At 41.2% G+C, this 21,305-nt stretch overlaps 1 protein-coding gene across 1 annotated transcript in view; it reads right to left on the bottom strand.

Annotated features, from left to right (window-relative positions):
* Window positions 1–20,257, bottom strand: part of ARSJ (arylsulfatase family member J) — a 59,293-nt gene extending 39,036 nt beyond the window's left edge. Inside the window, exon 1 of the mRNA XM_054694544.1 lies at window positions 19,354–20,257. Within this exon, the coding sequence (XP_054550519.1) occupies window positions 19,354–19,751 (398 nt within the window). The 5' untranslated portion in view covers window positions 19,752–20,257. The remainder of the gene's footprint in view (window positions 1–19,353) is intronic.
* Window positions 20,258–21,305: the final 1,048 nt, after the last annotated feature.

The following is a 21,305-nucleotide window of genomic DNA, read 5'->3' as shown; positions in this document are numbered from 1 at the left end:
ATACAATGAAAAGAAAAATTATGAACATGCAATTGAAAGAAAAATTATTAAGATCCAAATTATTCATAATAATAAGCTTCACATTCTTATAGGTATAGTTAATATATTGTTTGTTTAGAACATAAAGACTTATTAATCAGGGCCTCCGCTGGTGGCGCAGCGGTTGAGCACTGGGCTGCGAAGATCCTGCAGCCTCTGCAGCGCTGGTTCCATCCCTAGCTGCCAGCAAGGGTTCCACATGGTGCTGCAGACCTCTCCTTTTGCGCCCGCTGCTCCCCTCAGCATTGTATTTTGTCAGTCTGCCTGTTCTGTTCCCTGCTCTGGCTCTGGTGAATTCTCTCACCCTCCCGTGCTTCTGACTGTACTCAGTGCTTGTATAAATAAATAAATAAATCTTGAAAAAAATAAAAAGACTTATTAATCATCTAATGGAAGAAAAAGGAAATCTAAGACATTAAAAGCAAAATATGAAACAGCATTACACACAAGCTAACTCTAATGAAACATACATTCACTTAATACATCTCTATTGCCTATTTACTCTATATGCCAGGTAGTTTCAGAGATGGGGCAAATAGAGAATTAAAAAAAAACCAAGGACTGTGCTTTTGAAGAGTCCAGTATGCAATGGACAACATGGGGAAGAGGACTACAGTGCTCCCAAGTGTAAATAAGATATGCAAATAAAAAATGAGAAACACAACGGGAGGAATAAGCACAGGAAGTACAATCCGATCAGAGTTCTGAAGGGAAACCATACACACCAGATGAGAAAAGAGAGTTTGCAAAAATCCAAAAGAGTGTGAGAAAGAAGTAAGTTAAACGGTAACAAGAGTTCCCAGGTACTTGAAGAGGTGGCGAGACAGGACTGTGCTAAGACCCTGAGAGAGGCTAGTCACGAAGGGGCTTTCGTGCAAAGAAGTGGGCTCCACATTATCAAGAGCACCACCGTTGGACCTCCCTTGGTGGCGCAGCGGTTGACCACTGGGCTGCGAAGTTGCCCGCAGCCTCGGCAGCGCCGGTTCGATCCCTGGCCTCCAGAGAAGGCCCCACATGGCGCACAGACTGATCCTGCTGTGCCCTCTGCTCCCCTCAGCAGTATACTTCATTAGTCTGCCTGTTCTGTTCCCCACTCTGGCTCTGGTGAATTCTTTCACCCTCCCACGCTTCTGACTGTACCCAGTACTTGTATAAATAAATAAATCTTTAAAAAAAAAATAGAGCACCACCAAAATGCAGGTGAGAAAGACAATCCCAGCAGCTTCATGGAGGAAATATGGTGGCAGGGAAGGATGAATCTGGTGGGAACGGACATCTCACAGGTGACTGAATGGACCACACAAACCTACATATTTATGTCTGCGGTCCTAAATCACAGAGCACATCCACTTTAGAATAATCAATGTTCTTAATAACTACGGAAGCCCGTAATTATGAGATGTTTTTAAGGCAAGACTAGGCTGGACAGGAGGGCCTTCGATGGTGGCTTTACATAGTAAGTTAATAGCCATAAAGGCTTCAGGTGATGTCTGAGGGCTTGGGATGCTGACAGTTCTTTTATATTCAACCCTCCACAAGGTATTCCTATTACTTTATTCATGTTTTTATTAGCATCCTCAAACATCATGATTTTTCTTTCCTTTTCAATAATTCCACACACCTCTCAAGAAAAGTGAATACAAAAACACATCCTTTGTGCCTACACAGCTAACACACAATATATTTTATTGTAAATGCAATAAGATGTAAAATAGGCTATTCATTTGAGGCTGGCAGAAGATCTTTAAAGTCCTTCTGCCACAAATGTGACCCCTAGCTTCAATGTTGGGACAACAAAGCCCCACATCCCCATGCACTGTTCTGCTGTTGAACACAAAATCCTCATCACAAATGCATAGCATATGTTTTCACAGTTCACTGATGTGTCTGTATATTAAACACAATGGTTTACTTCTCTTGTGCTTCTTGAGAAAAAAAAAAAAAAAAAGCAACCAATTTGTATAAAAGAATCCAGATTGTATATCTGAGAAAAAACTTAAACGTCAGAATTTTATCAACAGGATTTAAGGACATCTTTTAGTTTTATGATATAATGACATTCTTAAAGTTTTTCTGAACAGATAACAACTGGGCCAAGCACACAGATCTAAGACATCCTGTCTGGTCACATCTAAGTGAGGACTCAGCCATCACTCTCTACTTTCCATGCTAAGGTGCCCCAGAGATACAGCCTCACACTGAATGACACACACCAGTGCAGCACATCTTATTAAATTTGCATGTTGTTTTGGGAACCTTTTGAAAAGAAACTGTAAGTCAGCATATGGAAAGTTATAAATGTGGCCCAAGTCTGCCTGAAATCTAATTAATGATGCCTTCCAGCTGTTGCCACTGCCTGAAGCCTCTATTTTCTCTTATTCTCTCCTTTCTAATACATGGTGGAAAAGACAGTGGCACAGCAGTTCTGATGCAACCTGAGCTGAGTGAGGCCGCCTGGCAACTGGCTGAATGTGCATAAAACATTGCACTATGAAAATTCAGTCTAATTGGAGAGAGAGTGATAGCAGCAAAATTAGTGCTAAATGTAAAAGTGAAATGCAAAAAAAAAAAAAAAAAAAAAAAAGCGAAATGTAGAACCAGTGGCAGGAACAGTGTTATCATCCAATGACTAAGTCTGATGTTTCCCTGTGTATAGGGAAATTAAGGAACTATTTATTATTTTCCTATTCATCCAAAGTTCCCCAATCCAGACACCTATGATTATCTAAGAGGGTCTTTAAACCATTAGATTTGATAAATATTAGGCCACATATCATAGATTTGCTATTTTTTTCCCTCTAAGGATATAACCTGAATATTTTGCCTTTAGCTGCTACATATACAAAAACAGATACAGAACAGAGCTTTAGACATAGAGGATTTAGGAAAAAAGCAAAACCCTGATTGGCATCTTCAAGGATAAATAAGATTCCAACAGGCTGGACGAGGGGAAGGTAGTACAAATTTATCTCACTCATTTGTTTGACCATTTACTTTCCGCTTTATTCCCTGTGCTTTCTGCTGTCCCTTTACTGACAAATGCAAGCACAAACCTCTCTATCTTTGAAAATACCCTCTTTGAACCTGCTACTTTCTGAATCCCCATGGGGTCTCTCCTTTGCCTTTGTTTTAAGGCCAAGCCCCTCACACAAGTCACCCCCCTACTCACTTTATTTCTACTCCCCTGGTCTTTTTAACAACCTCTCCAGAATCAAAGCCACTTGTGTTCTGGAAGTAGGGATAAAAATGATGTCTTTCTTCTTAAAATAGCGACTTAAAAGCACCATAAAAATTTTCATGGTAACTGCGACTGTCCATAAAGAATATGTCTTTTCAGGCAAATGTTAAATGAAGTTTAAACGTTAAATCTGCCTCAAACTGAGGCTGATAATTTTCTCAATGTCTGGTGCAGAACATAAATCTCAGAAGTCAACAGCACACTATGGGAGTAAGTCATTTCTATTTACCCTCTGTCCAGTGTTCTGTCCCATTAACAGCTTTACCTACACATGCATTCCATTTCTGGAAAAAAAAAATCTCGGGTTTAGTATTTCAAAAGCAGACTAGTTCTAACCAAGTGAATCAGTTCCCTAGTATTGAATCATTCTGACCAAACATGAGTCAGAGTAATAAAGCTCTCTGAGACACTTTGCTATTAGAACATTCGGGACATATGTGAACCTGTGAACAATTTCACATCCTTGAGGGAGAAATAATTTTTAGCTTTATGACAGGCCAAGGTAAGAAATAGCACTTCACTGTTTGCATGAATCTGAATCTCAGCAATTAGTATGTTTGCTATCATTTTATATTTGTGTGGCTACCATGATTACAAGTAGCATAAAACAAGTAGCATAAAACAAAAATTGTACAGACAGTGCCTATTTTTTGCTTTATATGTATTTAGTGACATCTGGGTTTGTGTTCTCTCCTGGGTTTTTGTTCCCTTTTCCATTTTATTGTTATTGTTATTGTTATTATGTTTTCCATTTCTCATTTGAACAGCTACCTATTGATTTCCCTGCTGTAGAATTAGAGAATTAATAACAAGGCAGTAGAGATTATGGTATGCATTTTATAGTATATCCATTATATACTTAATATCTGTATTAAATATTATATACTTAACATGCATTTTTTAAAAGATTTATTTATTTATGCACACAAGAACTGGGGCACAGGCCAGAGGCGCGGGGGTTGAGAGCATTCACCAGAGATAGAGCAGGGGGCAGAACAGGAGGATCGACCGAAATATACTGCTGAGGGGAGCAGCGGGCAAGTCAGGAGAGGTCTGCCACGCCACATGGGTAGCTCCCTGGCTGGGGCTCGAACTCGTGCTGCAGAGGCTGTGGACAGCTTCACAGGCTGTGTCTTAACCCCTGCGCCACCAGGGAGGCCCTACTTTCATCTCTTTTATATACTCGGTTTTTCTGGAAAAGAATACATTTGAATAAAAAGTTCCACAGTAAATAGGAATTTGTAAATCAAAGAACAAATTTCAAGTCCAACAAGGAAAAAGACCAATTTACTTGTGGCAGACAAACACGAGAACTGGTCAGCTGTCTGAGGAAGAGTCACAGGAGAAGCTCCCCTTGCCCCCCACAGGCTGTAGAAGTGATACTAATCCCTGCTCCAATACAAGGGCAGGGAGGGCTCCACATGCTGGAAATGAAGTCGCAGTTATATGACTCGACACAAGGCCTGGTTACGGTTTCCCACAAAGAATTAAAATTAAGGGGCTTAGACAAGGAATTTGAAATTGTCAAAGATTTTTTAGCATCCACATTCTTTAAGAAATACATAATTAGGGCCTCCCCTGGTGGCGCAGCAGATGAGCACTGGGCTGTGAAGCTGCCTGCAGCGTCTGCAGCTCCGGTTCGATCCCGGCCACCAGCGAGGGTCCCACATGGCGTGACAGACCTCTCCTATCACCCGCTGCTCCCCTCAGCAGTGTATTTCATCACTCTGCCTGTTTTGTCTCCGCTCTGGCTCTGGTGAATTCTCTTACCCTCCCACACTTCTGGCTGTACCCAGTGCTTGTATAAATAAATAAATAAATCTTAAAAAAAAAAAAAAAAGCAAATAGCAATTACATCTACCAAATTGCTCAGGAAAGAAATTTAAAAAAAAAAAAAAAGAAAGAAAAAAAATACATAATTAAAATTTTTTTCACGTCAGTAAGCATTTTTTTTTTCTTTTTGTTAGCAGCGTTTGGCGTTTGTCCTTAAAATCCAGGTAAGGGAAAATATGTGTTATATTAGATGGAGATTGGAACTTTTGATAATACTACTTGGGGTTAACTAAGGTGAACGTATTGAAACAAACATTTGTCTCAATAAAGCTTTTATGTGTCTGCACAGCTGTTAACTCCTTGGCCCAGAAAACCACAGCAAAAGCCAACAGTAATAGAGTTTGCTCATGGTGGTTCATAATCTGTTTTGGGAGAGCTGTCCGAAGTTGAAGAATGACAAAAATGAGATCATCAAGGTGGAAATGATTTTTTGAAATGACTGTTTTCTATAAGTAAGTATTTTATTTTTAGTAATCATACATTGAGAAACAAAGAAGCATATCTCAAATCAATTATCTTTCGTCAGAAGTCCGAAAAATCCTAAGTTTAAGCATACAGGTGCAGAGCCAGGGCCCAGATACTGTGGTCCCGACATTAATCCAAGAGAAGAGGAGAAATGTATGTGTGTGTGTGTGTATGCTTGTGCACGCATTTACACACTTGATGTTTGAGCTGTCTGAATTAGCAGTATTTTGGGTGTGACAGAAACAGAATGAAGCTGAATTTATGCATTACCTCTTTTTTTTTTAAATATTTACTTATTTATACAAACACTGGGTACAGTCAGAAGCGCAGGAGGGTGAGAGAATCCACCAGAGGCAGAGCGGGGAGCAGAACAGGCAGACTGACGAAGTACACTGCTGAGGGGAGCAGCGGGCGGCAGGAGAGGTCTGCGCGCCATGTGGGACCCTCGCCCAGCGGCCGGGGATCGAACCGACACTGCAGAGGCTGCGGGCAGCTTCGCAACCCAGCACTCAACTGCTGCGCCACCAGGGAGGCCCACATTAGCTCTTTTGTTGGTTTTCTTTTTCCCACCAATCTCCTATGCACCTTGGATGTTCTAGTAAGGTGCAGGGTGTGCACCTATAAACCTGAGGTGTTAAAGTGATAGGAACGAGAAATTCACCCAGGGGATACCATCCCGAAACCTGCAGGCCAGGCAGCCAGCCTTACCCAGTCAGCGTGCCCTTCTCCACATTCACAGCTGCTTGGTCTTATTTTGAAATATTAGCATGTGGCTGCGCCAGAACTCAAATCCGCTCTTTCCCCCCGAAATGCACTGCTAAATGGACCACGTGCATGTGTTACTGCAATCCCTCAGAAGACAAACCACAAGGAGTCAGGCAAAGAAGAAAGGGCGAGACAAAGGTTATTATGTATGAGAGGGATGTAAAGTATAAATTGTGACTTCCTAAGAGGTTCCACAGTCACTTTATAGACTTGAGCAAGCACATTTTTCTTTCCTCATAATAGAGCAAATGACCTTGAAGTTATCCTCAAACTGTCTTCTGCTTCAGGACTTGTGTGTAGTCCATCACAATAGCTTTTCTGCTCTATGTGTGGAGTAGTCTCAGAATCCACCCCTTTCCACCACCCCTTTCCACACCCCATATTGTCACACACAGGTTAATGTGATGGTCTCTCTACCAAGACTCAAGACCTCCAGCTCTCACGCTCACCTCTACCACCGGTCCTCAAGCCCATGCCAAAGCAAGTCTGTGAGAGCGTTAGTTAGGTCGCATAGACCCTCTGCCCAAAGTCACTGGTGCCCATTTTCTTCAATGTGGGGGGGTGGTGGATGGGAGAGAGAGGGGGGAGCTGGGGGTTCAGTTGCTGCTTCCCTGCCTGCTGGTCTGCCTGTGAGTCTGGCCCCCTGATTTAGCATTAATGGCACATTAGAGATACCAAAGGCTTCAAAATTCTCTTTTTGTCTGCTCGAATCAACAATGAACCTGCCTGGTCTGGGAGGGATGCACAGCACCCTCATGCTTCTCTCCCCCTCTCTTGCCCACATCCTCTCTCTGATCCAGCCTGGTTGGACTGGCCTCACGCTAGTACCTGAATACACCAGGGGTGCTCTTGTCACAGGGCCGATGCACTTCCTGTGTGCTCTGCCTGCAGCTGGGACACACACATCTCTCTCCTTTACCTCCTCTCTCAGTGACTCTTCCTCTGAGCGCCACAATATTCCCTCTTAACCCTGCGGTTCCATGCTCTTGACTGTTACATTTTCTTTCACAGAGACTCTCTAGCACACTATTTTATTTATTTGTGTCTCCTTGCACTAGAACATGATGTTCATGAGAACAGGGATTTTTTTTTGTAGTTTTTGTAAACTGATATGTTTCCCAGTGCTTAGAATAAGATCTAGCAGAGTCGATGCTCAATATTGAATGGATGAATGGATAAATAATGAAGGAATTTCAGGGAGATAAAAACAAGACACCTAATTAAACCAAGGGTGTTTACCTGAGGAATCCATTAACTCAGAATGGGAAGGTTCATGAAGGTGTACATGGGAGTCTGATAGAATAATAAAGGGGGCACTTTCTTCCTTTAGAACTTCTAAGGTTCTTTGTCCAACCATGGGCATCTCTTATATAAACTTGAGGAAGAAAAATATTCACCTGCATCCCAGATTTGTGGTGAAGATTAAATGGCATAATATTTTGTCTCAAAATGTTATCATTTTAAGTAAGGTTTAAAAAAATGTTTTTTGTTTGTTTGTTTGGTGATTTTGACATCTGAGATCATTCAGAGCCACATCAGAAAAGAGAGCTGGAAAGTTCCACAGATTTACATCACTGGATTATTTTAGCAAATCTCAGACCATTGATCCAAATGACCCAATTTTCTGTTAAAGGCACATGATGGCAATGGAATCCCTAGCTAATTCAGACTAACTACAAGATGCTAGAAAATTAGGAGATAGACATACTCATCCTGAGCTGGATGCAAATAAGATCAACTCATTGTTTATTGATTTAATGAAGATCCCCAATAAATGTCCTTTTCCTTCAAGTTGGCATCATGGGAGGAAGGTTTTAAATAAAAGAGCCGGGTGCTGAAATGTTATCTCCTGCTCTGTTTAATTTCATGATTCAGTTCTCAGACATTCACTTGCTTTCTGCTCTTAAGCCAATTGCTCTGCCCAAAATAGTAATCCTTTTATCATTTGTCTTATGAGACAGCAGGAGCATGTTAATAGAGACGCTGTCTCCTCCAAGACTCAGCTCGATGTGACCTGAATCAAGCTTCCAGTCGCAGCGAGTATGAGAAAAAACACATGAGTCACTTGTGTTTGCCACTTGGCTAGAACTTAAATTAGTTTTGCACATTGTAAGTGTAAAGTAAGTAGTAAAAAATTGCAAGAAATACACCCAGTAATAAGAAGCCACAGACCGTTAATGAACAAAACTGCATTGCAGTGTATTCAGAGTGGGCCCTGATCAGCAGCTTTATCATCACCAGGCAGTTTTCTTGAAATTCAAAATCTCAAGCCTCCCCCCAGAACTTCTGAAACAAAATTTCTAGGGGTGGAGGGCCCAAAGTAATGAGTGTTCTAACAAGTTCTATAGGCAATTGTAATGTGCTGCACTATTATATATAACTTAACAGCTTCAATGTCTAGTATTTAGAAGGTTTAAAAGGTTGTGAAGATATATATTTACAAAAAATTCTTTAAATTTTTTAAAGTTGAGCCTCCCTGGTGGCTTAGGGATTAAGCCTCACTGCTATCTTTGCCATGGCATGAGTTCGATCCCCGGCCAGGGAGTTACCCACATGGCGCAGGAGACCTCTTCTGTCTCACCCACTGCTCTCCTCAGCAGTGTGATTCAGCCAATCTGCCTCTTCTGCTCCCCACTCTGTCTCTGGCGAATCCTCTCACCAGCTCCCCCAGCCCTGCATGCATACCCCAGTTCTTCTATGCAAAAAAAAAAAAAAAAAAAAAAATCAAAGTCATATACTGTATAGAAACTTGATAATTGTTACTTTAAAACACAGTAATAGAAACAGAATTGGACTTACATATTTTAAATGTTCATGGGCCTCCTTTACTTCTTTATTTCATCCTCAATATGAGAAAGTGTAGTTTGATGAATAAATATTTTTACAAATTCTGAAAGATAAACTCACCACGTCATCCTTCATTTATATATCAAATGAAAAACAAGAACTTATTCCAGTTTCCTAAATTATATGAGAAAGTCAGTTTCAAAATGAGTTTCTGGTTTTCAGAATACCTCTATTTATTTAGCCAGCTGTTGCTTTACTTGAATAATGTATTTATTGATATCTACTATAAAGATCCAACCCAAGACTGTCAACCATCTGAGTAATGCAGAAGAAAACATACTTTGCTGGGCTGGAACTCTAGTCTTATTTCTTACCACAGGATCTCGGCCAAGATACTTGAATTTTGTGGTCTTGATTTCCTCACATGTAAAATGTAAGTAACAATAATTACCTGTGAGTTATGAGACTTAGAAAATATATAAAGATACAGATGGATTAGAGAATGTACATTACAGAATTTTATTTATAGCGTATATAATATATACTTTAACACTTGTTAGGGGCCAAGCAAATATGACAACTCTACTCCCAAGATGCTTTTCTTCAACTAAATCTTGTAACTAGGAAAATGTATGATTATATTAGACTTACAGCAGATAATCAAGCTAAAATGAAAGGGAAAAAAAAACAGATAAAGTTACATGGCGGAAAGGACATTTTTGATCATTACGCTGTTTCTATTTTAAAAGGTGAGCTCTTGTGAGAAGTTTATAGTTTAGTGTATTATTGGGGCTTAGGAGGAAAGACGTAAATAATTAATGAAAATATAGTATGAAATATGTGGATTATGAGATACGGGTATGCAGAAGAGGCTGTAGGAACAGAGGAAAATGCATTAGCCTCCGCCTGGTATGGGTGAGAAAACAGTAGAGCAGGACTGGAAGGGAGACCAGGGGCTGGAGGGTCTGCCAGGAGGTGATGGTTTTTACCCAAGGGAGAATGAAGAACATTCCAGCAAAAGGAATCCTGCTGAAAAGGAATCAGAGGGGACTGGGGGTTTCGTCCCTGTGAGAAAATCCAAGTGCCCTGGCAGAGATAATCCAAAGGTACAAATAGGGAAGTGTTATCAGACTAAACCAGAGCTTATCAGAGGCCAGATTAGGAAGGTCCTTGTATGGAATGCTTGGGAACTGGGCTTTAACCTACAGGTAATGACAGCTTTGAAAGCATTTCAAGCAGGGGAGTGGTATGACTTGCACTGTTGTAGAAATTTCACTTAGGTTTATTCTAGTGTGAGTTCAGATGCTGTAGGCAATGTGATTATTTAGGAAGGTATTGAAATAGCAGTCATAGAGCACATGAAATTCCAATTCCCATGGAGATCAGAGCAATGCCTTAATTCAAAACTATTGTAGACCTACTGAGCGGTAGCCCCAGGGGTGAGCTGGCATCCAAAGACAAATAAGATATATGAATGATATCCAGTACAGTGCTTTAAAATGATTGTTGACTAAAGAAATTTGAAGTCGTTAATCGCTGGTCTTTTTGTTTACTTATTTTCAATTCCCATCTAGATTGTACTCATAATTTCACTTTAAATATTCATCACTTTCCCTTGTCACAAGACTTAGTGAGGCTCCAAGTATGACAACCAACAACCATACACACACTTTTCAAGTGCAGACACTTAAAAAATATATACCTCCAATCACCTTCCTGGACAACTTAGAACTATAGTAGCATGTGAAAAATCTTAGTGGATAAAATATATTGAAAATAAGACAGGGGGGCCTCCCCTGGTGGCACAGGCTCAGGTTGAGCACAGCACTGTGAAGCTGTCCACAGCCTCTGCAGCACGTGTTCAATCCTGGCCGGCCAGGGAGCTACCCACATGGCGTGGCAGACCTCTCCTGCCATGCCCACTGCTCCCCTCAGCAGTGCTTTCAGTCTGTCTGCTTGTTCTGCTCCCTGCTGTCTCCGATGAATCTTCTTACCCTCCCACACATCTGGCCTGTATCCTGGCTCTTGTATGCATGAATAAATAAATGTTTAAAAAAATAAGACAGGGGCCTCCCTGGTGGTGCAAGGGGTCAAGATACAGCACCATGAAGTTATCTGCAGCCATGGTGCAGCAGACCTCTCCTGTCTTGCCCGCTGCTCCCCTCAGCAGTATATTTCAGTCAATCCATCTGTTCTGCTCCCCACTCTGTCTCTGGTGAATCCTCTCAACCCCCACATCTCTGGCCAGTACCCCAGTTCTTGTATGCATAAATAAATACATCTTTTAAAAACTAATAAAAATTAGAGATACAGGCTTTCATATTAATTCATTGTACTTAAAGATTGAAGTTGGAAAATAAATGATTATCCCACAGAAAAATCTTAAAAAGAACAAGTAGTTGGATATTTTAAAGTTTGCACATGATAAAAATTAAAGAAATGTAACTCTTAAAGGGATTTTTACTTAAAGGCTATATGATATAGTATGTAAAATTTAGTATTTTTACATATATTACTTTTATTGATTGGTAGAATAACCAGTGAGACTGGTAAGGTAAATATTGTCATTATTTCTATCCTACAGATAAAATCATGGAAGCTAAATAGATTAAGGACTCATTCAGGATTATAGTCACGAGTTTGTTGAATTCAGATTTCATCACTGTAAATTCTATTCTATTTCTGTTCTGTAGCATTGCCTGCCTGAGAGAAATATATAACCATTTCTTCATCTATTCCTTCCTTCATTCTTTATACATGTACTTAGTGCCTTTAGTACAAAGCACTAGGCTGGGAGCTGTGAGATTTATGGAAATAATTAATCAGAGTCTCTCTGCTTACTAGACCAGCAAGGCAGGTAAAAGATTCAATAACAGTGGTGAACAAGGTGGAAAATTGTGCCTAATAAGATAGTAATAGAAAGAATTACAAAAGGTTGTCATTGGGATAAATGATTTCTGACTAAGGAGTCATGGAAAGCTGTATAGGAAAGATGGTATTTTCGCTGAGTCTTTATGAGTGGTTGACATTTGGGCAGAGAGATAGGATGTGAATTTCAGGGAGTGGAAACACTATGTGCAAAAGATGGAGAACAATCAAGTAGGAGATGTGCTCAAGAAATAGTGAATCATTCCTTTCTCTAGAGTTTGAAGGTACAGAGAGGAAGATAAGGAGCATCAAAATATATAAAGCAATTTTTATAAAGCTGAGAAAGCATTTGATGAGATTCAACATCCATTTATATTAAAAACACTAAAAAAAGGGATAGATGGAATACATCTCAACATACTAAAGGCCATATAAAACAAATTAACAGTTAACTTCATTTTTAAAGGGGGAAACTGAATATTTTCCAGTAAGATCTAGTACAAGACAAGGATCTCCACTTTCATTACCACCGCTCAAGTCCTAGCTACAGCAATTAGGGAAGAGAAAGACATAAAGAAAAAGAAAGAGGGAAAGAAGTAAAATTATCATCATTTGCAAGTGAAATGACATCATAGAAAACCCTAAAGACTCCACTAAGAAATGAATTAAAGCAGGGCCTCCCTGGTGGCACAGTGAGTTGAGCGCAGTGCTGCAAAGCTGTCTGCAGCCTCTGCAGCGTGGGTTCAATCCCAGTTGGCTGGGAAGATACCCACATGGTGAGGCAGACCTCTCCTGTCCTCCCCTCAGCAGTGTATTTCAGTCAGTCTGCCTGTTCTGTTCCCCACTCTGTCTCTGATGAATCCTCTCACCTTCCCACACCTCTGGCCTGTACCCTGGTTCTTGTATAAATAAATAAAATAAGTAAATCTTTAAGAAAATGAATTAAAGCACTAACTCAGTTCAATAAAGAAGCATGTTAAAAGTCAAAATACAAAAATCAGTTATGTTCCTATATGCAAACAATGAGCAAGAAGATGAAGCTATCAAGAAAACAATCTCATTTACAACTATATTAAAAGGAATTAAATACCCAAGAGTAAACTTAACAAAGGAGATGAAGTGTCTATACAATGAAAACTATAAGAAACTGTTAAAAGAAGAAGACATAAAGAAATGGAAAGATATTTCCCGCTCATGGATTGGAAGAGTTGACATATCCTCTTACCCATGGTCATCAGTTGAAGGACATGCAGTTGACTCAGATAACACTGAGGATCTGCTGTATTTTTTTAGGGTTTTTCAACTCAAGGGTAAATGTTCATTGGTGATTTCATTTCTAGAAATAATACTCTGCAAGCTCCTGGGAGACACAGTCCCTGTTGCCTGCATCCCTCTGCAGCCCACAGAGAAGGCGGACATGGCTCTACTTCCCCGGGGCCAGTCCTGCCCCAGAACTTCTGACCGGGGTCTGTAGGTACACGCTACGCTGCTGCAGTGGTTGCTGATGGACAGCCAGGAGGCCCAGCTCGACCCATCTCCAGAAAAAGCCTATCATTGAGATGGACATTTATCATTTCCTAAGTGATCATCCGGAAAAATTGCCAGCCCTGTCTGAGTGTTCACCATAGCTCTAAACTTCCCCAGGTGTCTGCTTTCACCCCAATTCTAATCTCCAGATGACTTTCGCCCAGTTTTCAGAAGTTCCAGTTAGGCCACTTTTACCAAAGACCTCCATTAGCATCCATTTTCTCTAACTGAAAGAAATCCAAAGAGGATTTCCATTCTCAGGGCAAAAAAGTGAAAGGGGATTCTCCGATTTTAAGACAGAAGCTGAAAAGGGGGGTTGTGACAGGCATTCTGAGCAGCAGCAGCACCCCAAGACATGAGAGCTGCCCACCCAAGCTCCTTCCCCACAAATGACTCTATTCAGGATGGGTATTTCTCTTATCCTTCCTACTTTTACTTTGTGTTATTTCAGGGTTTATACTTAATTTGGCATGAATTGTTTGGTTATTTTGTGGGTCTGGGAACACTCGGAACTTTTCCATGTTAGTGAATGCTAATTGCCTGTTTACTTTATGTCATTCGGGTGAGGAAAGAATTCACAGGAATTCCTACATGTGGGTAGCAGGGGAAATATGTGTATTATCTCTGCACATCCTCTACCCTGATTTAATCCCTCTTGCCTTCCAAACTCTTTCCAAGGAGCCTTTTGTTACTGAAAGGCTGTCATTAGAAAATCCTCTGTGACTTCATCTCTTGCCTGGGCATTCCCTACACCTTCTTGCTCCAGCTCATAGCTGTCTATCCCTGCTATACTCTCTGCTTGGGGCTGGTCTTTCATTCATACTGCAATTACCAAAGAGCTGGAAACAAGGGTAGGTGTGTGTCTAGCCTTCACCAGCACTTTGAGACAATGCTGACTTCTGTCTCCTTTAAAAAGCAAGACAACACACTCCAGACCCATTACCATGCTTTTTAGAGCCCTCTGCCTGACCTGGGCTCTGTCCTCACCCATCTTCAGTAGGAAAGGATCCCAGCTCCTGGCTCATTCACTGTCCTAGGCACTACACTCTTTGTTCCTAATTATTTCGATATTTACTGAATTGATGCATTAATATCTTGTTCTTCTGATACCTTGCATCCTCACTTCCAAAGATGTTTTCTTTCATCCCACCCTATCATTTCCCCAAACTATACTACATACACAATTTTGATTCCAAGTATCCATCTTTACAGTTTTCCACGTTTGTTGAAGTGTCCTCAACCAACTGTTCCCTAGAGAACATAAGCCCCTTATTTTCTAGCCCTTTCCCTGCCAAATTTAGAGTCCAAATCCACGATTCCACTCTAGTCACTTGGCAAAGCACTAAATCTAGTTAAAACTACCACTTCAGTGGTGCTTCTTCGACATACAAACACCTGAGCATGGCAGAAGACCACCAAACACGATGAGGGGCACTATTTACATTTGTGACCAGAAATCTCCAGTAGGCTCTCCTGGCAGTTCAGTGTTTTTATAGAATTGTCCTACTTCACTTTCTCACTTTCCTAGAAGAATATTTTCTCTGTGTCTTTAAACATTACATCCTCTTTCTCAGCTAATGATTTCATTTGATATCTCACTTAGGAAAACGCAGATGAGAACTACCTCATATTCCCCAAATGAAATCTTCCACCTCACTTACATCTTCATATCCATATTCTCATATCCATATCCATGAATGACCTATTTAAGGATAGATAAAGCAAATTTAAAGAAAAAGTAGGAGGTCTTGCATTCCAGAAATCAGTATTTATTATAAAGTTATAGTAGTTAAGAGAAGGTAGTATTTGCAGAAGGGTAGGGAAAAAACCAATGGAATAGCTAAGCATGTAGAAACAGATCCAAATATATACATTTACCTGATTTATGAAAAAGTGACAAGGCAGGGAAGTGGAGAAAAGATGGTCTTTTTAGTAAATGGCATGGGTCAAATAGATACACACATTGAAAAAAAATCAAACCCTGACTTATGCCATACTAGAAAATTAATTCCAGGTGAATTTTACATCTAAATATAAAAATAAAGCAATATATATTTTAGAGAAAAAAAATACCACTGGCATTATCTTGATTTATTTAAAGATACATAGGACATAAAAAGAAAAAGTTAAAAAATTTGGCTACAATAAAGTTGGTACAAAAAACACTAAGAAAGTGAAAAAGCAAGCCACAGAGTAGAAGACATCTGCAGCATAAATAGCCAACAAAGGAGCAGAATACATAATCAGCTTCCGCAGATCATCAAGGAAAAACAATCACCTAGTGGGGAGACAGGCAAAAGACTTGGATAGATATTCTTAAAAGGGGATCTACCCAATAGCCATGAAAGTATGAAAAGATACTGCTGCATTGGTCATCAAGGAAACACAAATTTAAGCCGTAACGGTCTACCAATGTACCATGACCACAATTACCAAAATGAAAAAGACAATACTAAATGCTGACATAGATGTGAAGTGAACAGGACTCTCCATCCATTGGGAGTGAGAGTGAAACCTGGTAGATCCACTCTGACAAACTGTCGGGTGGTACCAACAAAAACTGAACATGCACATCCCCATATCCCAGCAAGCCCAATTCTCAACAGCTGTCCAAGGCAACGTCGCCATACATTGACCAAGAACACAAACACATGTGTGCATGGCAGTGCTATTCAAAGAGACTCGGCGCTGGAATGTGTAGTGCATGTACACAAAAGAATACTATTCGGTCATGAAAAAGACTGAACTCTATCTATAGGTAACAACATGGGGAAGTTTTACAAACATCATGGTAAGACAAAGAAGTGAAACAAGAAAGAGCACCATCTATAATTCCATTTACACGAAGTTCAGTAACATCAAAGGTGCCAGAAGTTGAGAGTGATTATCCATGATGAAAGGGGGAGGTTGTTTTAAAATACAATGATTTTTATCAAATATCCTATAACAAAGAACATTTCAAGAAGGAAAAATGAATGACAAAATAGTAAAAACACAACATTGTTGCCAAAGATATAAATTCCATTCAGATTACAGGTCTTTCCTCTTCTAAAGTCTGGATAAACTGCATGTCTCAGTTTTGAAAAATTTGTAATTCCCTTTCTGAAACCTTCACTATATTCTCTTAAGGAGAAATGATGCCATTTCTCCATGTGTTTGTTTGAAAAGTTGCAAAAAAAATTGAGAAAATGACCTTGAAATAAATAAAAATATAAGCAGTCACTTCCTTAATCAACTTTCAAGGCCAAGTTGGAGTACGTACAGAGTTGTTTCTCAAAATTCTGGGTACAGAATCTCCCCAGCCCTATTTCTCCTGGAATCTGTTACTACATTTATATAAAATGGGAATGAGAGTACATTCCTAATTTTTATTAACAGTATTTTCAGAATTCCTGGACATCACTATTGATGTATGGGTGTGGGCTCAATCTCCGACCAATTGAAGCTGAATCTTTGATTGCCTTGGAAATACACACTTTGACTAGCATGTTGTGTGATTCTTCTTTTTTTGCACTCAAACTTGAGAACTACTGTCAAGAGATAATGGCTTACTTCTTATTTATATGCACATCTCCAACACAGGGATTTGCACACAATGTATGCTTGTTGACTGTCTAATGTTTAATACTGCCAGATGGGTATGATATAAATTATTAAAGGAATATGGAATTTTTTAAAGATGTGTACACTACCAGGGGAATGATTTTACGTTCTGACTCCAACAAAATAAAAAGGGATGCAATTTTTCAAAAAAGTATAAAAAGTAGCTCCCACTTTAGTCATTTAAACTCCTTCTTTATAACACGAAGATATTTGAATTGTCCCATATTTCACAAAATAATTCAGTATATTTAGGTTTGTACTGTTCATTTTTTTTAATCTTCAGAGGATCCAGAGAATACACCCATTTGTACAAATGCCCATATTCTCTGGGCTGTTTATTAATATTAATGTTAATAGTAACTAATCAATATTAGCGCCAATACTAGGCTTCTATGATCATTTTCTTTTTTATAATCTATGTCCATTTAAAGGAAAGTTCCAGCAAATTTCTAAAAGGAATGAAAATGTCTTCGACTGTCTAGTTGAGTAGATATTTAAATCAAATCACAGTAGACACTGAAATTTTTATCTCTCAAACAGCCAAACAACTTGTTGCACTGAACAGAAAGTTTTAATATGAGAATCACTCTCACCAGAATTTTGACCACACTGAAAGAAAAGGACAGTTTACCTTTGACATAAGAGAAAAATTGGGAATTGTCCCAGGTTATACTATGGTTCATATCATTAAAGAAACAGAGAGATTAAAAGTTAAAACCTAGATATTTTATCGGTGTAAGATTATGTTTCAGAACTAAATGCTGTTTGGTGAAAAGCCTTAACTACTGTGAAAGATAAACTCGTATAATTCAGATACATATCTTTCAGCTACTCAATGTCAGCAATCTGAGTAAATCTCAGTTCTATAAATTAGTTGAAGAGGGTGAGTGAGCCTTTGTGACACATTTATTTTAAAAACAAATACAAGCATGACTGGGATTGGACATGAAGAACTCCACCTCCAGGCAACCAGACAGACTTGTTATCCTGCCAACAATTTGCTCCCTTACAATTATCAATCGCCCTTGACTTTCTGATGCCACAATTTACCTTTAAAATGACCCTAAAGTAGAGTGAGAATTTTCCCTACCTCTCTCAAGAGAGGAAATGATGTTTTTTTTTTTTTCTTTTTTTGGCAGGGATGCTAAGTTCTGACAGTTGCTGAGCAGTGGAAATCATGCTGTAAGCAAAAGTCTCTGCAAGACAGAGATTCCTACAAAATACTCTTTATTTTTCCAATGGCTACTGGCTACTCACATAGGATCCAATTCCAAGAACAACTTCACTGCAGTAAGGTTCCCTGAAACTGAAATCAAAAGATACATACACGAAACCACCAAGACTTCCTCCTACTCTGTCCACATCTCCTAGTTTCTCTCCACTGCATGTGCACATGGATTTGAGATCTAAATCAGCTACAGTGACTTATATTCTGCAGAACAAGGTAAAACTATGGAAGTAAGTGACCATCTTAAAGGAAGATTTAGCAAGTTAGCAAAGCAATGATGCTACTAACCATACTTTAGATGCTGAAGCATCCAAATAATCAGATTTTTCTTAGACTTATTTAGAAAAGTCCCAGACATGTAAGAAGTAGTAGAAAACTTCAGACAAACTTTGATTCCTGTTAAGTACTTACCATCGAATTTCTTGCATTTTGACAAAAGGACTTCATTAGTGATTCATTAAAAGAAAATTATCTACCTAAGTGCCAAACTGATCAGATCTGACACAACCTTTCATTTGTCACCTTGGCCCTCTTCTTTCTGTGATAACCTGTGGCTTTGTTAACTCCTGGGTTGACAAACTGAGATTTACAAAAAAAAAAAAATCTGTTCTGTTTTTTTCAGAGATGGTGTCCGACCATGAAATCTGATCATGTCCAAAAGTCAAAACAGATTTAGAAAAGTGACCTCTCTCGAGACCTCTGGTCGGTAAATAGTTTACAAGTCCAGTTAAAAATCTCAGTTAAAAACTCCAGTGCTCTTCATAGCAGGCTCTGAGGTCAAGCAAAACAGGACTAGACTAGTGACACGAGTTCCAAGACCATTTAATATCATTATTTAATATCATTATTTATATATTCATTAAAACGCAATACCATGTTCTAGTCATTCATTCATTTCCATATATATATATATATATTTGTTACTCTCTTGAATCAGGAGCTAGATCTTAAATACTTAAGATTTGCTCAAGGAATAAATACATGAAAGAGTAGTACTTACTTTCCAGTAATAAACTGACTCCTGGATGGTGTGCAAATAGGCTGGACATAGTAATTCTCCAGTTTAACTCCTTCTGCAGCGAGTTTGTCAAGAGTGGGTGTCCTGATCTCTGATCCGTGGTAGCCCACATCTCTAAATCCCTGATCATCTGCTAGGATGAAAATGAGATGGGGCTGGGAGGTGGTAGCTGTGCTGGGTTCTGGTCTCTCTTCAGCTTGAGGTCCAAAGGCTCCCTCTTCCTCCTCCTTCAAGCCCTGGCCCCAGGACAGGTAACCATAGGTGAGGAGGCTGAGAACCCAGAAGCCGGCCAGTGCCCCCACGGCTAGCATCTTTCCTGGGCAGACCCAGGCCTGCGCAGGTGGCGGAGGCAGAGGCCTCGCACAGCCCCTGGGGGCCATTCACTTGGGTCCCCACTGAGCGTCCAGGAGCAGAATCAGGAATGCTGCAGCTTGGATGGATGGCACAAGCATGCAAGCCAAGCCGGAGGGAGGGCCAGGCCCAGGAGCCGTGGAGGGTCTCTACCTGCAAAACACTCCTGCGCGCCTGCCTCAGCTCCCAGCAGGACTAACCACTGGAATCTTCTGGAAATTAAGGTTTAATGCAAAGCAAGGAGGAGTCGCTCTGCTCTTCTCCATCAAATTTCACTTTCTCCTCCTCCTCGTTCCCCAGAAGAGTTTCCAAAAAATAAAAATCTTGACGCCTCCACCCAAAAGTTTTCGGGAGCAAGAAAAACTAAGTAAGGAATTGAGAAACTCTGAGTGGAGACTTTTTGCGGGCAGAGGTCCCTCGACTTTGGGGAGCCAGTTTCTCCCCCTGCACGAGCACCCAGGCAGCGGGGGTCCAGTCGCCACAGCGGTCCCCTCACCTGGAAAGCGCTGGGGAGCTGCGCCACCGCGCATGGCTTCTGGGCATAGTGGACCAGCTTCTTGACCACTTTCTCCAGGTCTCCAGGCCTCGCTCTTCACCCTGGTCCTCCTCCGGGCGTCTGTCAATCTCCCCAGCAGTCAGCAGGCGGCTAAGTGAGGAAGAAAAAAAAATTTCCAAAAAGATTCCAGTTTCCCGAACTCTTTCCAGCGCTCACCATCCCTTCTCCGCGGGAACTCCAGGCAGCAGCGGTTCCCTCTCGGGCTGGAGCTCGGGGGACAGGACCAGACCTCGGGCCCTGCCCTGGGGGCCCCTCGGAGTCCAGCTCCCTGGGTATCCAGGGCGCGGGCCGGGGAAGGTGCTGCGCGCTGCCTGCGCCTCGCCAGGGAACTTGGTGCGGGCGCTGGAGTTCCCGGCCGCCTCCTCCCTCGCTCCTCTCCAGTGAATCACCGAGCGGTGCTTTCTGCCCAGCTCCCCCGGGGAGAGGGGGCGGGGAGGCCGCTTCGAGCCTTGATCTTTCCCTGCGCCTTCCCGGGAGGCCAGGGCGCAGGGAGGGGGCTTGGGGAGAGCGCGCGCGCTGGGCGCTGGGGAGCGCCGGGGAGCCGGGGGCCGCCCCGCCTGGGCACACTCCGGCCCCAGGCCCGGCTCTCCATCCCCCGAGAGGGGCCCGGGCGCACCCCGCGCTGTGGGCAGGTCTGTAAAGGAAGGGCCTTCTGGCCCGCGCCAAGGCTGAGCTCGCCAACTCTGCTGGGTTCTGGAGAGCGCGCGGGAGGAAGAGCTGGAGCAACAGAAAACTTACTAGCGGACTTTTCCTTCCGTCTGCTTTTTTTTTTTTTTTTTTGACCAGTTCCTTCCCTCCATTCCCTCCATTTTTCCTACTTTTTATCTCTGCCTCTCTTAAAAAAGAAAAAAAAAAAATCGCCCGACTGCGTGTTTCTGAGTTGAATTTCCTTTCCCTAGTGCTAGTCTTCACAGCCACTTTGCCACACTGGCTTCTATCTGCGTGAGGAGCTGAAATTGCCCTGTCCTCTGCAGCTGCCCAGCTCAGCCATGACCAAAGCATGGGCAACCTGGCAGAGCAGAGGCAG

Source organism: Talpa occidentalis, unplaced genomic scaffold (assembly GCF_014898055.3).
Source record: "Talpa occidentalis isolate TD23 unplaced genomic scaffold, MPIMG_talOcc4v2.1 talOcc4.13, whole genome shotgun sequence".
NCBI classification, from domain to species: Eukaryota; Metazoa; Chordata; class Mammalia; order Eulipotyphla; family Talpidae; genus Talpa; species Talpa occidentalis.
The sequence above is the reverse complement of the archived record's forward strand: the minus strand, read 5'-3'. Positions and strand labels throughout refer to the sequence as shown.